The 22855-nt window shown below is 45.2% G+C and overlaps 1 protein-coding gene across 5 annotated transcripts in view; it reads right to left on the reverse strand.

The window, feature by feature from the left end:
• Positions 1–21714, reverse strand: part of Ankrd44 (ankyrin repeat domain 44) — a 287691-nt gene extending 265977 nt beyond the window's left edge. For 2 of the 5 annotated variants that reach the window (XR_015628537.1, XM_087565278.1), the window contains exon 1: positions 21506–21710. Coding sequence is in view for 2 of the 5 variants with exons in the window: in XM_087565278.1 (XP_087421404.1) it covers positions 21506–21532 (27 nt within the window). In the remaining 3 variants the exon portion in view is untranslated. 5 annotated transcript variants of the gene reach the window in all.
• Between the last annotated feature and the right edge of the window lie 1141 nt (positions 21715–22855).

Consider the following 22855-nt stretch of genomic DNA (forward strand, 5'->3'; position numbering starts at 1 on the left):
TCAGAGAAAATCAAGTTTCCCAGCTTTACCTTGTCAGTAAAAGCAATCAACCATTCCAGCACCTACCCAAGATGTTGGAGGCCACAGCTGACTGTGGGTGTGTAACCATCCCAAGTAAAGCAGAGGGGCAAGCTGACCAGTAAGCATGAGGAAGAAGGTGGGTACAATTGATCACGGCAGTGGTCGGCCAATGGAGTCATTGCTGCTCTGCCAGGACTCTCCATGACCCCACATGTGATCATGTGACTCTTTCTCAGCACTGGATAGATTCCAGACCCATGAAATAAAACAGAACATATTTCATTTAATAGAATTGTCTTAATTTAAAGGCAATCTTTTATTTTCTAAATGCTATCAAAATGGACTTGAAAAAAAATCTCACTATGTATCCCTGACTGTTCTGAAATTCACTGTGTGGACCAGGCTGGCCTAGAACTCAGAAATCTGCCTTCGTCTGCCTCTGGAGTACTGGGATTAAAGACATGCACCACCACACCCCCAGCTAGGTTTGGAGATCCTTTAAGGAGTCCCTAAATGCTGAAAGAATCTCTTCCTCCATCTTTTATTTTAACGCATCCCTTTATTCCCTAGAATATTTAATTTTATTTTAAATAACGCCAGATATTTTTTAGCTTATGAAGATGAACACATTTGTTTCTATTCAAACCTGAAAAATACATAACTTTGATAAGACTCGAAAAACCATGAAATGGAAATTTTCAAAGCTTCCTTTAAAGTCCAAGAAGTTTATCTTATCCCTCATGAACAAAAATTATTCAACTACATAATATGCTGGAAAAGGTTCATCCACAGGTACAATAGAAAGAACACTGGGTCATCGAGGTTTGGGGGAGGAGAAATGACTATGCAGAGTACAGAAGTTTTCAGGACTTGAAACTATGCAATACTGAAATCTACTGAGGTGAATCTGTGTCCTGGACAGTTGTTAAAATCCACAGCATGTCTAACGCCAGGAGTCCTGATGTAAGCTGTGGGCTTTGGGTGATACTGATGTACTGGCATCTGTCACTGGTGAATACATATGCTGGTGGGAGATGCTGAGAGCTGGGGAGGCTGGAGTAGGGGCAGAGACATACAGAAGCACTGCATACCTTCTGCTCAAACTGGCCATATACCTATAATTGCCTTCAACAATAAAGTCTATTTTAAAAGCTTGTGTGTGTGTGTGTGTGTGTGTGTGTGTGTGTGTGTGCCCGAGCGCTGCATGTGCACATGTGTATGTGGTACAGCACAGGTGCTTGTGGAGGCCAGAGGTGTTGGATCCCTGGAAGCTAGTTGTGAGCTACCTGCTGGGGGTGCTGGGAACAGAACTCAGATCCTCTGCAAGAGTTGTATGCGCCCTTCACTGTTAAGCTCTCAAATCTACTTCTAAGAAGAATTTTGCCCTTCAGATTTACTAATAAAATAACTAATAAAAGTATATTTCCTCCCACTTTAAAAGTAAGTTACATCATCGAAGAGGTTAATTCCCCTGCAAGCAGAAAAGGAGAAGTATTTTTTAAAAAATCAGCTAAGTTGTAGGGGCTGCCTGTGGCATCACAGAGTCCTTGGCAGAGAAATGTGTGTTTCTGTTTGGTCTAGAGATGAGCAAGAGAAAGCAGCCAGCGCTAGTCATCAGACATCAGTGTTAGCTTTGAAAATCTTTCTTGTTTTGTTGTTTTGAGACAAGGATTCTCTGTCTTGGAACTTGCTCTATAGATGAGGCTAGCCGAAATCCACCTGCCTCTGCCCCCAGAGCATTGGGATTAAACGTGTATGTCACCACCACCTAGAAAATTCATTCTTCATGCTAAGCAACACTTCACAGAAATGCCAGACAAGTCTATCCAATATCCACAAGCAAACATACATTATTTGAATCTCATAAACATATACTCTACTCCATTTATTACAAGGTAGCCAGCCACATGATCTATCTTCAATCTAGGACATCGGGAGACTGGTTAATTCAGAAACCAACAAACCAACCAAAGTAGCCATCAAATGCACCCCCTCGAGTGTTCTACCAGTGTTCCATTATGAGAGCAAGACCTGGATGTCTCAATGTGCAAACTAAGCTTTCTAATATCTTGGTCTTTAATCACATTTATAATCCATTTGTGGTGATTTGAATAAAAATGGCCCCTGTGGACTCACAGTGGGTGGTATTATTGGAGGTGTGGCCTTGTTGGAAGTAGGTGTGGCTTTGTGTGTCACTGGGGTAGACTTGAGGTTTCAGAAGCTCAGGCCCAGTGTCACTCTTTCTTCCTGCTGCCTGAGGATCCAGATGGAGAAGTCTCGGGTACCTCTCCAGCACCACATCTGCCTGTGTGCCGCCATGCTTCATGCCATGATGATAATCCACTAAACCTCTGAACTGTAAGCCACACCAGTTAAACGTTTGCCTTTATTAGAGTTGGCATGGTCATGGTGTGTCTTCACAATAAAACACTGACTAAGACACTATTTTTTATATCCTGCTATTAGCCGACCACGTAGAGGAGAAATGAGAATGAACCATGAAGGCCACATTCAATAAATCTGAGATTGAGCCTCCACTGGATCCAAGTAAAGGTTCGAATGTTGAAGAGAATCCTTCCCCCAACTCACACACACAAAGCCCGCTTTTCATCATTCCTCTCTGGGACTGTACTACAAAAAGATTGTGACAAGTACATTTGAGTTAGTTGATTAAATGTGTCAAGAGCTGTGACATTTTCTCCCAATCTTACCTTCAAATGTTAAAGTTTCGATACATATTGCATGGCACATAATTGCAACACAGATTTTCAAAAAGTCAACTACATTTCCTGTGAGAATTAAGTGTCTGTCATTCACACATGGTGACCACACGTGGCCACCTGGTGGGAATCCAGGAGATGAGGGAATGAAGACCATCCCCCAAGTTAACATCAGCTCCTCCTCCTTCTCACGCTGAGGACTTTCCTTGGAGTATAGGAAAGCTCTGTGGAAAGTTTGTAGGCATGGGTTGTTCTGAGGGAATAATGCTTCCGCTCTTCAGCTCCCATGTAGATTCTTCCAGATACAACTGCCCTTCCACTTCCCTCTTCAGCATCTTCCTTCTCCTCCTGGATCCAAGAGAGAAATGCTCCTCACCCTCTGAGATTCTGACTGGGGAAACTGACCCCCTCAGGTACAAACGTGCCTAAGAAATGATCCATTCAAAACCAGTCAAAGTCAGAGGGACATCTTTCCATAAATAGCCTGGGCCAGGTTATCAGTAAGTTAAGTTCTCCACAAAAGCATATCGGTTCAAGACTAGGAAGCAAGACAAATCCCAGTTACCTTTAAATAGCTAAGCAAGACTTCAAAGCACTTGAAAGGCTCCTCTTATGGGCCGTTCAAAATAGAAAGTTGGAATTTGTGTACTAAAAGGCCATGATCCAAGGAGTAGCATGTCACTCTTGGAAATGTATCAAATGGTTAGAGATGTTAGCAATTTCAGAACTGCTGGCATAAATTGACAAAAGTGTGGTAATGAATCATTGACCTGCATGTTTTTTCTTTACCCCCAACTCATCTGTTGCCCCATCTTTTTAATATTTGGGTTTCTGGTTCAACAGAAGTCATGAAAATACTAGATAGTATGGGAATGTTATACAACTGCATATTTTCTACTTTATTTTAAACACTGGTGAATAAATAATCTCCTATTCCTAGATCAAGAAATGTATTCTGAATAAGAATATCTTACTTTGCATGCTCTATGCATATTCAATCCAATTTTTAAGATATTCATTGATATGTTGTCAATCATTATAAACATAATCCTAAAATTTAATCATAGAATAATCAGTTAACATGCATCACAGCAAGAGCAAGAACCTAGGAGGGTTCGAAGGAAAAAGAATGTGATGCACTCAATTATAATCTAAATTTTTAAAAATTATCTTACAAAAATGCATCACATCCAGCATTGTGGTCCATACTTCTAATCCCAACACCCAGGAAGCTAGCACAAGAAGATGACAGGTTCCAGGCCAGCCCAAGCTGTGCCCCACCAAAAAAAAAAAAAAGGTACTACATTTGAAAAAAATTCAAGAGGAAAAAGAAACACTATAAAATTTGGACTACTGACAGGCACATCAAACCACAATAGTGTTTAAATTTCACTCCACTCAATACAATTTAAACAACGACACAATGTTTTCACTTTAAAAAAATCAATATTTACATTGTGTCAAAAATTACATCCTTTGTATCTAACTTTATGATGAAAATCTTTAGCCTTCCAACTAAAAAGACTTTCAGGGGATACACAGTTTATAAAAGTCTGGCAGAGGTTGGAGATGGAGGTGAAAATGCTCCACTAAAATGTTGTTGGCTTGGCTCCTCAGTCTACCCAGAACAGTCTCTTCAGAGACCAACTGAACTAAAAGCTTGAAACTCAGAGCAACAATGATTTCTGTGCAGGTCTTTTAAAAAGCTGCCTCCGAGAAAGCCTGTCTGAAATCCTCAGAAGAACTGGAGAGGTGACTCAGTCCGAAACATGCTTGCTTGGCAAGCATGAGACCAAAGGACAGATCCCTTGCATTACCTGAAAGGCTCAGCACTGCAGAACATACCTGTAACCCCAGTGCTGGGTGGGGCGGGGAGACAGGAGGATCTCTGGGACTTACCAGCTGGCCACTAGTCTAGCCAAGCAATAGCCTTCGAGGTTTAATGGGAAACCCTGTCTTTAGAAACAAGATCAAGCCACGTGTAGCAGGCACAGGCTTTTAATCCCAGCACAGGAAGGCAGAGGTAGGGCTTCTGTGAGTTCAATGCCAGCCTGATTTACCCACCAGTCATGGCTTCACGAGGGGGAGACTGCCTCAGGAAAAATACGAATAATGAAGACCTTTGCTGCACAAATCTGGCAACCTGAGCTGGATTCCTGGAGCCAAGTAAAGAAGGAAGGAGAAAATGAACTCCATAACGTTATCCTCTGCCCTCTACATATACACTGTAACCACACACATGCACCTTGCACACAAACTGCACATAAGTAAGAAAATAAGGTGGAGATACCACAATTGAGGAAGACTCAACTTCAACCTCTGGTGTCTGTACATATACACACACCTTCACACATCTACACACACACGAACACGTTAAATATAAACACAGATAACCTCAGAACACAGAAAGTGAGGAGCAAAATAAAATTTCCAGAAGCTGGAGAAATGGTAATGTTCATCTACGAGCGTGTGCATGCGCATGCACACACACACACACACACACACACACACACACACACACACACACCATACTCAGGCTGGTAAGATTCTTCTTATGCTACTGTCTTGACCAATGGCTGCTGGAGTGAGAGGAAACATTTTCAGAACTGTTGATATCATGACACACTAAGGGTGCAGGTACAGTTTCTCTATATATTTAAGAAATTACCAATAAAAAAATCCCCTCCCCAGGCCACTGAGGGGATGAGGAAGTTAAGAGCACTTGTCACCAAGCCTACCAATTTGACCTCAATCACTGGGACCCACACAGTGGAAGAAAAAACCCAACCCTTGCAAGTCATCCTGTGATCCCCCACACAGACAGACACACATACACATGCAATGACACACACCTGTCCTCCCCTCTCCCCCACACACAATGACTAAAATAATTCTTTTAAATTCCATATTCTTCCCTGTAGAATGGTAGCACTACTGATCCTTTTACAGAGGTCATTTATCTAACAGTTTAATCAAGCATACCTTCCCTTGAGAGAGCCCATCCCAAGCTCCAAACACAACCGTAAACAAGAAAGCAAGCGTTCTATCTAAGCGTTAGGACAATAAGGTCCTGGGAAAGCCAGTGTTTTAGGGACAAAGTTCCACAGTCCTTTAACTATGACCCTCTGCACCCAAAGGGGAACATAAGGCAAGAGCTCTGGCCCTGCATCCAATGGGCTCCTTCTTCAAGGCCAGCCAAGAAGTAACTGGTAGAGTCTAATCTGGATAATGCAGATGATACAAGACTAGACCTAAATAGTAATTACCCAGGCGTCTGCCTTGAGTTTTCTTTCTCAGAGTGTTTAGTGTTTCAGGCTGCATCCTAAATATAGCTGTCAAGATGACACGTGATTTCTTAAGTGGTGTTTAAGAACAGGACAGGCAAACGAAACGCACCTCAGATCCCGCTAGAAGCTAGAGTCCTCCCTCCACCAAGAATCTGCAAGTTCAATAACAAGTACTGGCCTCAGTTTTCCCTACAACAAGTGGGAACTGGAGTACTCACTTCCTGTCCCCCCAGCACCTCGACACTTGGGATGCCCTTCAGGAAGTGTCATGAATCCCCAGAGGTCTTTTCTCAAGTGATGAACCCCATCAATTCACCTATCAATCTTCTCCTAAGCAAATATCATTGGCCTTTAACACTTTACCTCATGAATAAAGAGAAGCTGAACAATGTCAGATGACCTCTGCCCCACTAACCAACTCAGGGTACTCAACTTCTTCCAGGACCAACTGCAACTCCAAGCCCAGAAGTGTCACCACAGGCAAATGACTCAACGCACAGGGGGGAAAGTGGTCCATATTCTCCTTATAATTCTGATGAAGTAAATGTATACTGGACAGGGACTCACAAAGGCGCATACATGCCCAAAATGCATAACTCACACAAAAATGCCCACTGCAAGAACCTTCTAGAATAGTGAGAAATATGTTTTTATTTTTTAATAGCTGATTTGCAGTCAAAAGATCTGCTTAAAGTTAGCAGTCGTTTCCAGATCTAGACTCTACTCAAACTAAAAACAGCATCTTAAAAAAAAAAAGAGGAAGTAGAAAATAATAAGATTCTGTTTTTCTCTCAAACATAGGAGTACCTCCCCATCTGGGCTCTCTGAGTGCATTAAAAGTACATATTAAGTTTTTCTGGGTCCACATCAGGCGTCTAAACATACAGTTTAAAAGGCAAGAGGTTTAAAGTATAAACACATGGGCACTTCTCTACCAAGCTCCTACAGGAAGAAAAAGTTGGAGTGCAAAGAAAGAACTGTTTAAAAGAGGGTTTCCTACTGGAAAAGTGCACCCAGTGAAGGTAACGAAGAGTCTACTTTCTCCTGGAGAAAGCTGACAGCAGCAATTCCCATCACACTCTAGTCAGACCTGCATCTAAGTGCAGCACAGGTAATGGGTGTAACACCTGACTTCTGCATAGTGGTCCTGAACCTGCTCTGAAGTAACTCGGCCCCAAAAGCTCTGTGTGGGAAGTCTGTATAGTAAACCTTTCCACCCTGGCTGGCCCTGCAGTCTCTGTTGCAACCCCTCAGCCCCACTGTCGTCATTTCGCAGTGTCACCAACAATGCAAGCAGACCAGGGAGGGCATGTTCCAACACGATTCGAATTAAGTGTAAATTTTATTAAAATTCTGAGCATTGTAAAATATAGTTCTTTTGCTCCTTTTCAACTATTTAATGACATAAAGATTATTCTTAGCTCATGGGCATTTAAATGTAGGTAGTTGGCTAGATTGAGCCAGTGAACAGAAGTCTACTAACCCTCAGAGTTGTAGACGGCTAAAGCCCCCGTACGCCCATTTAGCCAACAATGGCATTGCTCCCCACCCCTCCTAAAGAGTTTTTATTCTGTCTAATCATTTCACTGGTGGCTGAAGAATTTGGGGAACCTTTTGTTCTTAAAAGAAGAAAAAAATCCAAATCCACTGACTGTTCTGTGTGAAAATGGCTGGTGTTATCTGCTTGGGTTCAGGGAGGGTCTTTTAAGCCAAGGTCAGCAGAAACCAAATGGCCTTGGTCACATCTGGCCCCTGGTCACCACTGCAAAGAGGGCAGCCATCGCAGAAAAGACTACCCCACCCCCTCCTGCCCTACCCTGCTCCCGCAGTAGGCTAGTACTTCTTGATCCAAGAGCTGTTTCCTCCTCCTGTGTACCCCTGGGACTAATGTACTAGGTCTGGTCTCTTAACTAATCTGAGAGTAGGCACAAAGTCAGTCTTAAAGATACAGCAGCCTGGAAAGGAATCTGCCCTGAGCCACAGCTAATATGTACTGTATGTTATTCCTGGCTTCTACAGCACAAGGCTAAGGCAAAACAGGCTCCCCTTCATTATGCAACGCCAGCTGACATTACCTGCTACCCCACATGGAAGGGCTCAGGCAGGCACCATGGAAGTTTGCTACAGAACAGTATAACACGCGTATCTCAGTGCCAGTGGGGGAAGGACAGCAGCACCTGGCAGAGTCATTTGCTGGGTCCCGGGGCATCACTAGCCCCACAGTGATATGCTTGGTGAGCACAGCTAAGGCAGTGGCAACTCCAGGCTTCCTAGAAGGTTGACCCTGGGACAGCAGCCCCCATAGCCTCTATTGTCCAGACAGGGAGCTAGCTTGGCTCATTTGCAAGGCCACTCCTTTCAGATGCTGGGGAAAGATGGTTGCTGATTGGTGCTTCAACTCCATCAGCAACTGACAGCCCAAGCTCATGGCACCTGCTCCGGAGTGGCTCTACCTTTGCTAGAGCCACTGAGTTCAGCTAGAGTCAGCCTGGTGTCATAAGCCCCAAAGTCCTGCCAATCTGCAGGGCTTGGGAATGGTCATCTCTAAATGGACCTGGGGTGAAGCAGGACACGCTGTCCCTGTTGGCAGTTCAGTGACCTTAGATCATTGTATCAGCTATTGATACCATGATCAATATTTAATAATACTGGGCTCTTTCCTGTTGATGCCATCCAAGGGAAAACTGAGACCCAGGGAGATAAAATTACAGGTCAGGGTCTCACAGCCAATTCATGGTAGGAATGGAGTCAAAAAAATACTATTCAGCCTCTAGAAAGGTTGAACTGGAAAGGTAGCTCTGTAATTTTTAAAAATGATTTTGCACTTAGCTCACCGGGACAGAGGAGGATACTTAAAAACAGAGATGTCACGGGGACCCGTTCCTGGGTACAGGAGCCCCAAGACTTCCTTCCTGCTATGCAAAATCATGTCTCTCTGTCAGTTACCACACCCATTCTCAAGACCTTCTGCTGGACCACAGAACTCATCGGCCCTCTAAGCTGCAGCCCTGGTTACAGCTTGGCTTTACTAACAACTTCCTCTGTCAGTGTAGTGCCCTAGGAAGCCTCGGTGCCGCAGAAGCATGCTTGCTGGTGTTAACTGCTTCAGGAAGAAGCTAGATGAAGTTCAAGAGTATGACTGCCTGCCCAGCCCAGCCCCACACAAACCCACAAAGTCCACCTCCTGTCTGTCCCTATCCGATCCTTTCCTCTGTCTCTTTTTCTTCTGTCTCTTCTTTTTCCTCATCCTCATTTTAAATTTTTGAAACTTAGTCTCACTTAGCCGTGCTAACCTTAAACTTACTTATGTAGCTGAGGCTGGCCTTGAATTCCTGATCCTCTTGCCTTATGCTCTCAGATATTGAAACATACATGTTCACAACCACACTTACTTCGTTTGTTTTTTTTTTTTTTTAAAAAGTCTTTCTCCTCCTAGCTTCCTTCCCCTCCCCCATTTTTCTTTCTTTGTTCTGTTTTTGCTGCTGTTGCTGTTTTGCTCTGGTCTTCATTTTTCTATTACCTTGCTACATTTTGCCCTAAATTTCTACTGGTGAATCAAGTGTGTTTTAAATTAAAACACACATATGTATCCAATTATGTTTGGCCTGCATCCTCTCTTAAGCAACGTCCTGTCACTCTAAAAGAAAAAAAGAAGAGTTAAGTTAAAATGACATTTTACAACCTACCCTTTCTAGCCTCCATCTGATATTTTTAAACAATTTCCTTCAGAAACCTTTATAGATTGGGATTTGGGGTTTTTTTTTATAATGGTTTCCTTTGACCACACCCCACCCCACAGGACTATAGATTGAACTGCAGTCCTCATGAATGCTAGCCCTGCATTCTAGCACTGAGCTACAGCCCCAGCCTACGTTTATGGTTTCCTTTTACCCCAGTGAACATCCATCCAAGGCCTGAAATTCTACACCGAAGTTTTAAGACATTCTGTCACGATAACACTTTTTACTGTGACTTCTTTTATGACGACTGTTCTATCAAACAGTTTTGCTCTTACACACTTCCTCAAAAAGACAGTTTTACACCGTGTGAAGAGGAAGTGGCATTCTTGTCTTTTTCAAAGGCCTTTTTGACAGCTTAAAACAAGGACACCTGCAAACGTCAATCCTTTCCGCACTTGCTTATCCTAGTGGATATGTCTAAATGTAAACTCTGTAAGTTAAATAAACTAAGCCAATTGCCCAGATAAAACCAAAACAAAAGAAAGCATGTTTTTTAAATTGTAGGACTCAATATGTAGGGTACTTGATAAAGAGATTTCATACAAAAATCAACTATCTGTGTACCACAATTTTTTGAAACTAGAGAGAAATAAAACAAGATTAAGGTTATAAATTTAAAACAAAAGAAATCACTAAAACCTATTCTGGGAGAGCTGGAGTTAACTCTAAAATACTTATCTGCTTAATTTGACAATAAGGATTTCAGGTACTTTGAATTCAGGGACTGTTTACTGAGCAGCAACAAACATCCAGTTGGGGTACACTCTAGCATTCCCTGCTGAATTGTCACAGGCTCCCCACTAAGCATGTATTACTGTACCCATTTCACAGTCCAGGAAAGTTGTGCCACAGAAAGACTAAGGCAGAAGTTAAAAGCAAAGCTGTGTGTACAGCTTAGATTTCCAAACACCAGCTTCAGTGTTCTCCCATGCACTGCTTATGAACACTGTCCAAAGCAGATGCCATGTATAAAGTGGAAAAGTTCAGTACCTGGGAAGTGGATAGAAGACCTTTTACTAAAGAGCAGACTCAGAAGAAAAGGATCCCTAAGATTAGCAACTAAATGCTGTCTGTGCTCATCTCAAGAAATAATTGCCCAGAGCTCCAAAGTGCTAAAATCTCCACTGCAGGTGGCCACCTCCTAGCCTTTCGGCCTTTGATAGACTTGTATTTAGACTCTAAAGAAGGCTATGAAAAGGTTTCATGTGTGTAAAACTAAGTGGCAATATTTTGATGTGCCTGAAGCCTAAAACCACTGAAAACAAGAACCAGTTCCACTCACTGTGAGGACACAGGTGTCAGTTACACTGATGTTGTAGCCTCTCGAGGCTCTATAAAGCCCCTCAATTTAAACAAAAGCCCACTTTAAAGGCTACTTTAAATAAGGTAACTCGGGGTGGCAATAATAATTAAATCCACCCCCCAAATATCTGAACTGAACTGTCAAACAGAGACAAACTGAATCCAACTCCTCTTATGAGTAGACAATACTTGGCTGAAGGTGTAGCCCACTCAATTAACTGCTTCCTTGGCTCAAAGCCTCAGGTTTGACCCTGAGCACCACAGAAACCAGGCACAGCAGCACAAGCCTGCAATCCCAGCACTAGGGGTAGAGAAAGATCCTCCTCAGCTATACAGCAAGTTCAAGGCTCGCCTGGGCTACATGAGGCCTTGTCAAGAGAAGGGGGGATGATTCCAGGCATGGTACTACGTGCCTTTGATCCCATCACTCAGGAATCAGAGGCGGGAAGATCTCTGTGAGTTTGGGGCTACCTGAGAGTACACAGAAAACTCCAGGACGGTCGAGATCACATAGAGACCCTGTCAAAAAAAAAAAGAGAGAGGGGGAGGAGAAAAGGGGGAGGGAGAGGTCGAAAGGGAAGAAGGGAAAGATTCTAAATCAGATGCTCAAATGTCACATGAGCTATGAAAGGAACAAAGCTAAGTCAATAACTATGGTCCTCATAACTGCCTTAGACCTGCAGTTCATTAAATAGTAGACCCAGCAACAGCAAGTATTTTGATTTTTGGTTTTTGTTGTTTTGTTTTGTTTTTTGTTTGTCTGGGGTTTTTGGTTGGTTGGTTGGTTGGTTGGTTGGTTGGTTGGTTGGTTGGTTGGTTGGCTTTTGAGACAGGGTCTCACTATATAGCACTGGCTGACCTGGCTGACCTGGCTGACCTGGCACTCACTATGTAGAGCAGGATGCCACCAACTCAGAGGTCCATCTGCCTCTATTCCCCAAGCACTGGGGTTCAAGGCAAACCCTACCACACCTGCCCAGATTGTGGCTTTTTGGTAATCAATCAAAGACACTGAGAACTTTTCTGAAGACAAGCTGTCAGGTGAGAGGGAACAGCTTTGGAAACAAACACAGAGAACAGGAAGAAGGGGGTGGAGAAATTGCTTCCAGAAGTACTGTGGCCTAAACTGGTAGGTATGCCTTGGCAAATGGTAGTTTGTGGCTTTGTTTCTCAATTTGCTGGAGGACTCTCTTGTTAGAAATAGTTACAGTATCACACTCACACTAACCACCAACTATCCAATGAACATTCAATTTTCACCAATTTATTTTATAAAGATATATTTCTGGGGCTGGGGATTTAGCTCAGTGGTAGAGCGCTTACCTAGGAAGTGCAAGGCCCTGGGTTCGGTCCCCAGCTCCGAAAAAAAGAAAAAAAAAAGATATATTTCTGTTCATTTAAATCAGAATCCAAGCCTCCCTGATTAGTTTAGTGAGTGTTAAATCTCTTTAATCTACATGCCTATGCTTACTTGACACTTCTCCCTTCTGCAACTGGGACTCTCTGTAAAATAGGGCCATCCTATAGGGTTTATAGCCTGCATATCTTAACTTTTCACTTAATAAAATTATCAAGTTAAAAACAGACCACCTCAGACCTACAACATTATTTCGCCCGTGTCCCGTGCCACCAAAACTGCCCAAGTTCTCACTTTGAAGTCCTTGCTACTTCTGGATACACATCTATCCACAAAACTCTACCAGGAAAAGTGCCCTGTTCCACCAAAGCAGGAAGAAACCATGGATCCAGAAGACACCAGAAGGTCTCATTTCAACTTCCACATCAATTTACTTGATGGAATGAGGCAGGTACCAATTAACTTCTAAAATCATGCCTGAAGCCGGCAGGCACAATGAGCTTTGCAAGGTCTCAGACCCATGTCTCTAAGTATCCAGGAGAGGACACAAAGTGTCCATCAGAACTAGTGAGGTGCCTTCGATAATATACCAGCCACTCTCCTATTTAGTTTGGGCACTGAGTAGTTATTTCCTTACCTCTATTCTTCCTACCCAACAAGAACTCTGTGCTTCAATAAACTCCTCCTCCAGCCCCTCCCCTGAGTACAGCATGTCCTTCACCTTCAAGGGCTGCCTGAAGCAGCCCCTCTCTAAGCATCAGCTGAACCTTCTGTGGCTCCCCAAAGCCTCTCCCGATGCCTCGATGCCCAAATTGTTGTCCCCAGTTAGTATTCCATAGCAGCCTAAACCTCCGGCTGGCTTGACAGTGTTTTGATGTCACATATTATCCTACCAACACTTAATGAGGGTCTTCCATGCACGAGGCAGACACATTAATCTACAACTAGACTCTGAGTACCAATGAAGAGAGGGTCTCTTGTGATAGTGCCCCTGTTCTAGCCTGGGGCCAAGACCATCCTACTGTGACTCCAAGATTCCTAAGTCCCAAGTAAATTCCTTCATCTCTGGGTTCTCACATGGACATGCTGTTGGAATTAAACCATACGAAGTGTTCCTGCTCATTCCCCGTCTTCTGTACATTCCTAACTAATTCATCATACCTGTCCTTATCCATTATTATACTTTGAAGAAAGCATCTAATGGCCTTAGTGTCCACTCTGCGTGGGACCAGAGGCTTTTGAGTGGGGAGAACTGCATGACCTAAGTTCTACCGTCCTGATTGCTCTGTTACGAGATGAGTGCAGCGACCAAGGTAGGTAGCCACAGGTGATGGCTACGAAGATGAACAAGTGAAAAGCGGGAGCAAACGTTAAATGGTCCTGCATTACAATGTGTACTAAAATACCCCAAGACTTAAAAGTTTAAAGGAATGAGAGTGGGTTTAAAGGGATATGGAAAATCCTATTTTCCTTCCCAAGTTCAAGCTTAGTAAACCATCTTGTTCATCCGGGGCTGCAGGTGTCAGCAGTTTCCGTCCAGTGTTTCAGTTACTGGGTGACTGCTCCCAACTGAGCTGAATTTCTGCCAGGCATCCTGTCTTTACAGCAGATCGTCTGTTGCTTCCCAGACTTTCTCTTCATCCTCCCTGTGTCAGATCCCAAAGCCAGTCTCCTCCCCCAACAAGGACCCATCTCTTGAGAAGAGCCTGGTCATTGAGACAGCTGTCATCACCCTGCTAGCCGTACCCAATTCCCATGTGACAGTTGAGAAATAAGACTTGCCAGGCCCAGTTGCAACTATGGAATCTAAGAAAAGGGATTCTACCTGGGAGAACGAAGGGAGTTACCCAAACAGCACCTGTGAGAACCGCTATGCTGGCCCAGCTCACAGGAGACCCAGGGTCTGGGAAGAATGCTTCTCGTACATGAAAGCAATTCAAGAGAATTCTCTAAGAACCCTCAGGGGTCTGTGTCTCCACATCAGGCTCCTGGAAGTCCCAGAAGACCTTCTTGGGGAAGCACCCATGTCCCTTCCGCAAGTCTCAAAAGTGTGTTTGTCAGACTTGAGGAAGGTTAAAGCGACTTCCTTACAAGGGAGAGCCCAGAACTGTATAGGCATGAAAAGCCAATGCCAGGGCCTGCTGGAAGCCGGTAACTACTAGAGACCCATAATAAGTGGAACCCAAGAATTTATTTCCAGTCTGATGCTACCTTTTTAAATCAATCAAAGAAAAACTAAAGCAATTTAATGCTGAAACTTTCAGAGACTTTTTAGAACTGCTACTAAATTTCCATGTCAGGGCAACACAGATATCTCTGAAGATCTAATTCTTTTTATGAAGAACTCCAGAAAATTCCTTGGAGCAAAATGGTCTTCCAGTATTAAAGATGCCTGGCGAGTTAGAGCAGGATGGTCAAGATTTACTGGTAATAGAGACAGATCCAGTGATTTTTTTTTTTTTGAGACAGGTCTTTATGTAACTGGGGTTACCCTTGAACTCACTAAGCAGCCAAGAATAACCAATGATTGACTTGAACTCCTGATCTTCCTGTCTCCACCTTCTGAGTCCTGGGATCACAGACATGTGTACCATGTCCATCTAGAAAGCATAGTTTAAATTATGAATATCGCGATTTGAAAGTAGATTGATTCACAGGTCATTCATTTCAATCTTACAGGTTACCAACTCTTCACAAACATGAACACCGATCAGAAAAACTATCTGCTCTCAACCTCTGAAATCCAGAGACAAGATACTACACTAATAAAAGAAATAGCCTATAAAATAGACAATCTTTGATTGGCTATAAACCAAAGCAGGGGAAAGAATAATAATAATCAATTTCTAAATCACTGATATTGAATAAAGATCCTCTCCAGGAACCTGAAACCATTTAACCTTGCTGCCTGGATAGTTAATCTGCAGCTCATGTAAACACACACATCACAGCCACATGCATACCAGGTGCTACCAAGCAAACCCTATTACAAGAACTGAGTCACAGGAGGAACAGGGCAGAGCTCAGGACCGCCAAGATATCCAGCCCACATCTTCATTTGACAAAAAGGAACCAGGAACCCACAGATAAGTCTGACCTCCAAGTGTTGTCTGACACGCAATGTACACAATTCCCTCTTGACTTAAGTCCACAACAGCAAGAAGACTCAGAGCATCTCTGTCAGATGGCTTTGGCAACCCACCATCACCTGCTCAGAGCCAACGTGTGAAGTGAAAGCTATGATCGAACGCTGGGCTTACACATGGCCAACAGGCTCCAGTGTAGACCTAATTCGTATGAGCCAAACCAGCTCGGTGTCACTGTCAAAACTCAGGTAAGCAGAGGCAAGAGGAGTCTGCATGCGATTATATCTACAGTCATCCCTTTCCAGCCAATATTTAACAGCACCCTCATTGTTCTCAAAGGGCCCTCGATTAGACGAAAGTGAGCCCATCACCAGAGTCTCTGTAGCTCCCAATCATCCATGGGTATTTTTAAATGTTTGAGGGTATGATGGGACCACAAAGGAAAATAGGGGGAAAAAAAAAAACAAACCAGTCGCCAGGAGTTCATGTACAAAGAGACTTTCAAAAATATTAAATGCCAATAATCCTTAAAACAGCTATAGCACCACTACTGTAAAAGATTCTTTTTAACTACATTTGATTCACTGAGGGAGGGAAGATGCACATGAGCCACCACACACATGTGGAGGTCAGAAGACAACTTACAGGAGTCATGTAAATTCATGTGGGTCTCAGGGATTAAACTCAGGTCTCCAGGCTAGGTGGCAAGTGGTTAACCCACGGGGCAATCCCTCCAGCCCTGTGGTTTAAGATATCAGTTTCAATATGGAATTTTCTTTGGAGGTCTGGAAAAAGAGTTACATCAGGTTCTTATTGTTTTATTAGGGGTGCCACGTGTGTGTACGCACCAGGATGAGCATGTAGAGAGCTGAGGACAGCTCTACAGAATAGGTTCACTCCATCATCTTTACGTGGGTTCCTGGGATCCAACTCAGATTGTCAGCCTTACACAACAAGAGGCTTTACCTGGCAATTTCACCGTTTCTCTGTGTCTTATCTGAAACAGCTTTGAAAGGCACAGCAATATCAGATGTCTGGCTCACAGGAATTTATGCGGAGCTGGCTAGATGGCTCAGTGGTAAAAAGTGTTGGCAACCAAGTCTAATGACCTAAATCTGACTCTCTACACCCCATGGCAGAAGCAAAGAATCGATACCCATAGTTCCCTGACTTCCACACATGCAGAACACAACTCACAAACTCACTCGCACACACACACACACACACACACACACACACACAAAGAAACAAAAAACTAAAAATTCTTAAATGTAAAAAACGTTACACTAAATATAAATTTTAAAGTAATTTAACATTGCATTGTAAATGTATGTTAATAAATCGTATTTATCTTGCTGAAATATAAACCTTTTTTAAAGATGTCTTGGTCCTGTGTCTTGTATAAGAATTCTGCCTTTTTGAGTTTATGCTTACTCTCTATTTAGAATAATGGGAGTGAAAGCTAAAGTGCTCTCTCTTTCTTTCCTCCTCCTCCTCCTTCTTCTTCTTCTTTCTTTTTTCCAGAGCTGGGGACCGAACCCAGGCCCTTGCGCTTGCTAGGCAAGCGCTCTGCCACTGAGCTAAATCCCCAACCCCTAAAGTGTTCTTTTAAAAGAGGAGGCTCCATCTCTTCATGGCTGGACTTTTATTTACCCTGAAGCAGACAGTAAAGTATTTAAGGGAAGTATAAGTTCCTTAGAAAAGTCCTTTGTACGGAAACAGGTATCAGCATAATTCAAGATCCTGATATTATCACACAGGACATGGGAAGTGTGTGCCTGGCTAAGCAGAAACTTGAAAGGAGGCATATCAAGATGCCACCAGGAGTTATCTCCCCTGTTAAAACTCTTCCTCATTTGCTGGTCTGGCTTTCTGGTTTGCTAAGGTAGCTCAGCATTGGAGATGATTGTAGGCTCCTGTGCTATGCAAAAATAAATAAATAATCGAGAAAGGAGCGGCCATGCTACCAAGGCAGCATTCAGTGGGTGTGGAGGTGAAGGAGACAAGCCAGGTAGAGGCCAGCAGGTGCAGAGACCTCGCAGCAGAGTGAGGAGTCTGCCAGAGGTGGGTCTGACCCCATGGGCAGAGGTGTGGTCAGTGCTGCCTCTCCAGAATTTCCCCATAACTAAGTGGAGAGACATGAGCTCTACACCTGCTGCTGCCTTTTTCCACTGTGAAAAGTATAGCCTTGCGAGTCGGCCCCACCCGTGCAATCAGACTGCCACAGGAGGACACTGTACGCAACTGCTCTCTGGGTGTGTGACCTGTACAAGTGTCAATCATCCTCCCTGCTCCTGTTTTCTCAACTATAAAGTAGGAGTGACCACCTACCTGCTCGTGTGACTGTGTGGATTAAGAGAGGTGATTCACTGCAAGGACCTAGCACACGGGAGCGAAATCAATGCAAGCCACTATTATGCACAGGCCATGAAATGCCACCGTCAAGTACACTCCCCAAACCTACCAGTGGGCTGATATGTCTAACCAGATCAGAATCTCAGAGTTAAATCTGTGTTTCCTCTCCTCACTCCTGCAGCATGCACATGGTTGGCTTGCAATCCAGTACATAGTGAGTTGCTGAAAATACAGGACGGCCTGATAGAAAATAAAATGTCCAAAGGCCCAACACTGTGGCCAGAAATCCTGCCTTCAGAGCTTCAGGGTTTGTATTATCTGGCCACTGCCACAGCTGCCAGACAGTGCCTTTGGCAAGGAGATGGGTGACCGGAGTGTGAGCTAGGACTTGGCAAAGAGATACTAAACCATAAGGCCTCCAGGCGGGAAGCTCCGAAAGGGCCAACTGCTGAAGCTGTTTGTCTACCAGACTCTTTGAGAGAAATGGAACAGTTCTGCTGCCGTTAGCAAACTCGCGTCAGAAAAGTAGACCATGCCAACGATAAACGAGGACCTCGGCAAACCTGGCTTTGTAACTCTGAAAAGGCAAAACTGATGGTAAGAGTCAGACTGACAGGGCAGTCAGTACAGGAACAAACCCTATAGTGCTTTGCCTCTATTCATAAGGAATGCACCCTAAAAACTCAATGTAAAAGTCCAACTCTAAAGTCCAATTGCAAAAGTCTGCATGACTACTTATTATAAGCTAAGCACACTGCATTTGCATGTGACGAACCTTCTTCAGCCTTATGATTAGCTCAGTTCTCCCAGGATGAACTGAGCTAATCATGCCTTACTGTCCACCCATGAGGAAATGGTCATCTTACTATATTAATTACATAGGTCGATAACAATGTTGCAGAGAGTAACCAACCAGCTCCTCCAGTTGTACCATCACATGCCGGTGTTTCCAGGAAGCCCCTCAGTCCTGGGCAAACAAAAATGGTCCCCAAAATACTTCCAAAGGAAAAAAAATAACAAAAGGACAGACTTACAAATGCAGAAGTGCTAAGTGTCAAGCTTGTTCGCAGCACAAGCTCCCAGTTCCTTTTCACAGTAGAAGACTGAAAACCACAGCAGCCTCTCCCTTCCCCCTTAACTTTTTAATTCTCCCAAAACAAGTTAGAAAAAAAAAATCGTAACCCTTCTCTTGCTGGACCCAGAGGTCACTGTTGAACTGGCTGCCAAAGTGATATAACCACAGCCACCCAGCCAGTTCCAGCCTTCAGTGTCAGGGGACAGAAAAAGTCATTGATGATAACCTCTCGCTTCGACTACATCCAAGTTATCAGCAGCCGGAATGTGTCCTCAAACCAAAAATCAAAGAGCTGTAGCCAAAAGTGGAGATTCGCCTTACAAAATGGACATTGAAGGGACCAGAAGAGTGAGGCCGGGATGGCCACAGCATCCCTGAGGAAGGAGCAGGTGGCCCCAGCTCAGACTGAAGCAGGCAATTCCATGCAGGTGGCTCCCCGCCCACAGTGATGGGACAAAGCTCTTCTAGGAGGAATTTAATCCACAGGTTGTTAGCATGAGTACCTGAGGTTAAGAGCCAACTTCTAAGAAGTAAGATTCAAACACAAAGTAAGACTATATAAGGCAAGAAGAGTACACTTCCTGGGCCTAAAGAAACACAGAAACCATCTCTGCTCACCACTGCACCTCACCCCGCCCTACCACCACCACACCCCATCTTCCTCTGGCTTTGTCCCAGGATAGACTGGTGGTTTTTGGGTGTTCCTGGATCACAGAACTCCTTGGCTCTTTCTATATGTCAGGAGATGGAGTCAAATGAAGGTTTTAACCCCTTTCTCCCCAGGGGCAAGTGGAGTTTACTGGGGGAACAAAGTGGGTGTAACTTAGAAAGATTCCCAACGACAAACATCTTTGAAAAAGCCTTGCTCTGAGAAGCCAGAGAATAATTTCCTGGGCTGCAGAGCCCAGTGGTACACTCCTCACCCAGGCTGATGTACCTGAGGAGAAAGCTCCTTCTCATACCCTACTTTAACACATCTGCTGAAAGGAAGGAGAGACATATCTCAAGGCTCCGATAGCGGCCTGGGAGGTGGACACCACCAGTCAACACTGAGGATCTTGAGGAAGATTTGCTTGATTTTCCCAGTCAGCTGATTTTTTTTACTTAGAAAATAAGGAATTCAGGGTAAATGATTAGCATCTTTCTAAGTAAAATTCTACACAGAATTCTTTCATATGTAATAACATAGCAATGCCTACTAGAACCACACTGTACTCTGCAGACTTAGGAATTAACAAAGTAGAGAAATGTGTACCATCAACGTTGACAGGACTCTGGACACAAGACAACGTAAGACTTAAAATAAGCAGATGTCTAACAGTTGGCAAAAATTGGGAACAAAGGGTAGAGAAAATCCTAATATCAATTTACAAGCATTTTAAATGCTCAGTGGCCAACGAGGAGGGGCAGGGTCACACAATTAACAGCTGCTCTCCCTGCTAAATTTAACAGAGTTTTAAACTCAGTGATTTCTGAACCAAGGCAGGGAAGGGAAGAAAGGGGGGCTGTGAATACTTAAGGTAAAAGCAAGCTGAACTAAATTTAATCTAAAGGGGCAAAACAAACCATTGTGGCTCACTATTGCAAAGGTTGCACTTAAGTTGCAAAACATTCTGGCTGAATTCTAACTAGCAAGACACCAGATGCATCCTATTAAGAAGTTTGAGGTGTTTGATAGAGGGGGCTGGACTGTTTGATACCATATATCAAAGTCAAGATCGCCACGCTGCTTATCAGGCCCCCAAAACAATGTTCATGTCAGTGTGGATGAATAAATCGGGACATGAATAAAGCTTCGTCTTTCCCCCTTGTAAAGAGCTGTGAAGAGGTTTGGTTTGGTTTTGTTTCACACAATTAAGTTGAACTTCCGTGAGTGTCAATATCTAGATATGTGGTAAAGACTGTCAATCAGATTCAATACATAATCCCATTCCTTCAAGCCAAACTCCAGGCTGCCCGGTGTGATGTCTCAGTCAGAAAAGCAACAAAGCTCATGGGCACCAGCGTCTACGAGCTCAGTCCGGGACCTGACTCCCATCTCCTACTCGGAGACCTGGGCCGAGAACGCGCGTCTCTCAGCACCCCCAATCCCACACCCCACACCCAGCCCCTGGGCAACTAAAGAGGAAGTCGGGGTGTTCTATCCAACCGATGAAGGCAGGCTTTTGCACCGGAGCGGGGATCGGCCAGCCTCTAGCCTGGCGCGGGAGAGGTCCGGGGCAGAGGGGCTGCGATCCTCTCTCCCGCCGTCCACCTTCCTCCCCCTGACCTCAGGGAGCCTTCCCCCGAGGACCCCCAAGCTGACTGCTCCTGAGTGCACGACACAGCCCGAGTCTCCCCTTTCCCGGTGCGGCGGCGACCCGCGCCCGGCGGCCACTCCCGCACCCCGCCGACCCTCTCCGGCCGCGAACGCGCACTTGCGACGGTCCAGGGCGGAGACTGCGCGGGAGCCAAGCCCCGAGGCAGGCCGTGCACGCTCAAAGGCTGCGCGTAAACAGCCCGGGGCGCGCACCGCTCGCTCGGCGCCCGCCGCGCCCCCTTCTCCGCGCCCCGCGCCCCTACCTGATCGCAGAGTTTGAGCACTGCCATTCTTCCGTTCCCGCGCGCGCGCACATACAGCTCTCCGCTTCGTAGATGTCAACGCCGGGAGCCCGGAGAAACGGAAGGGACGGCCCGGGGAAGCGCCAGGAGCTGGGCTCGCGAAGGTGACAGCCCTGCCACCGCTCGGCCGCTGCCGCCTGCCTCCCAGAGCCCAGCCCCGGCTCGCGGGAGTCGCAGCCCGGCCCGCCCGCCTTTATACAGGAAGTGCCGGCCGCTGCCAGCCGGGCCGCCACTGACATCACCGCGCGCTGCCTCGCGCCGCCCGGGCCGACGCTGCCTCCTGCCGCCCGCGGCGGCTCCTCGCAGCCCGCGGCCCCGGCGCCCTCCCGCACCTGCACCCCGCTCCGCCAGGAGCCAGCCGAAAGGGGAGGGGGGGCTGACGCCGACTCTCCCCAGCAATCCCACCCGCGCGCACGCCACTGACCGGCAAGCCCTCGCAGACACACCCCAGGGGTCCAGAAAGCTTGCCACTCACACGCCGCCAACTTTCACCTTGCAGACTGCGTCACACCCCCTTTCCCTAAACCTCTTCCCAAATCAGATTGCTCCAGAGCTCCGAATTTCTGCCACCTGGGCGCAGGGCTGACAATCTCTTTGTTTAATATAAGGAGGCCTTGGACGCGTCGTGACTCCAGGGCTTCCACCACATAGCAGTGGAAGGAACCAGGGCTTTGATCCACCTCCTAGTTAAACCACACACTATCCTAACTTGGTAGCCTAGGCTTGGGGTTGGAGATGGAACTGAGAAGGAAAAAAAAAAAAAAGTCCTAAATTACCGCACTAAATAAGTCCTAGCTGGTTTATTCCTACACGATTGTAAATTGCATGCTGCCCACTCGCACCTTCCACACACAGAAGACAGCTGTCTAACAGACCAGGCTTCTAATACAGCGGTAGCAACCCATAGTAAGTGCTGATATTTCTGTGATCTGGGAAAGCACTTATAAATTCAGGCAGTGGCTGGGCATGGAGAGATGGGGCATAAGCGGGTAAGATACTGTGCTGGTTAGCTTTTACCGCTGCTTGAAACAGGCTACAGTCATGAGAAGAGGGAACCTTAGTTGTTTTTTTGTTTTTTGTTTTTTTTTTTTTAAACGCTCCCACCAGATTGACCTGTGGGCAAGCTGAGGGGGCATTTTCTTAATTAAGGATTAATGTGGGTGGGCTCAGCTCACTGTGAGCTGTGTCACCCTGTAATAGAGCAGGCTGAGCAGGCCATGAGCACCAAGCGGGTAAGTAGCACATCCCCCTGGCATGTGCTTCAGTGCCTGCTTCCAGGTTCCTGCCTTGAGTTCCTGCCCTGGTTTCCTT

This window comes from Rattus norvegicus, chromosome 9 (assembly GCF_021556685.1).
Source record: "Rattus norvegicus strain SHRSP/BbbUtx chromosome 9, alternate assembly SHRSP_T2T, whole genome shotgun sequence".
In the NCBI taxonomy this organism is placed as follows: Eukaryota; Metazoa; Chordata; class Mammalia; order Rodentia; family Muridae; genus Rattus; species Rattus norvegicus.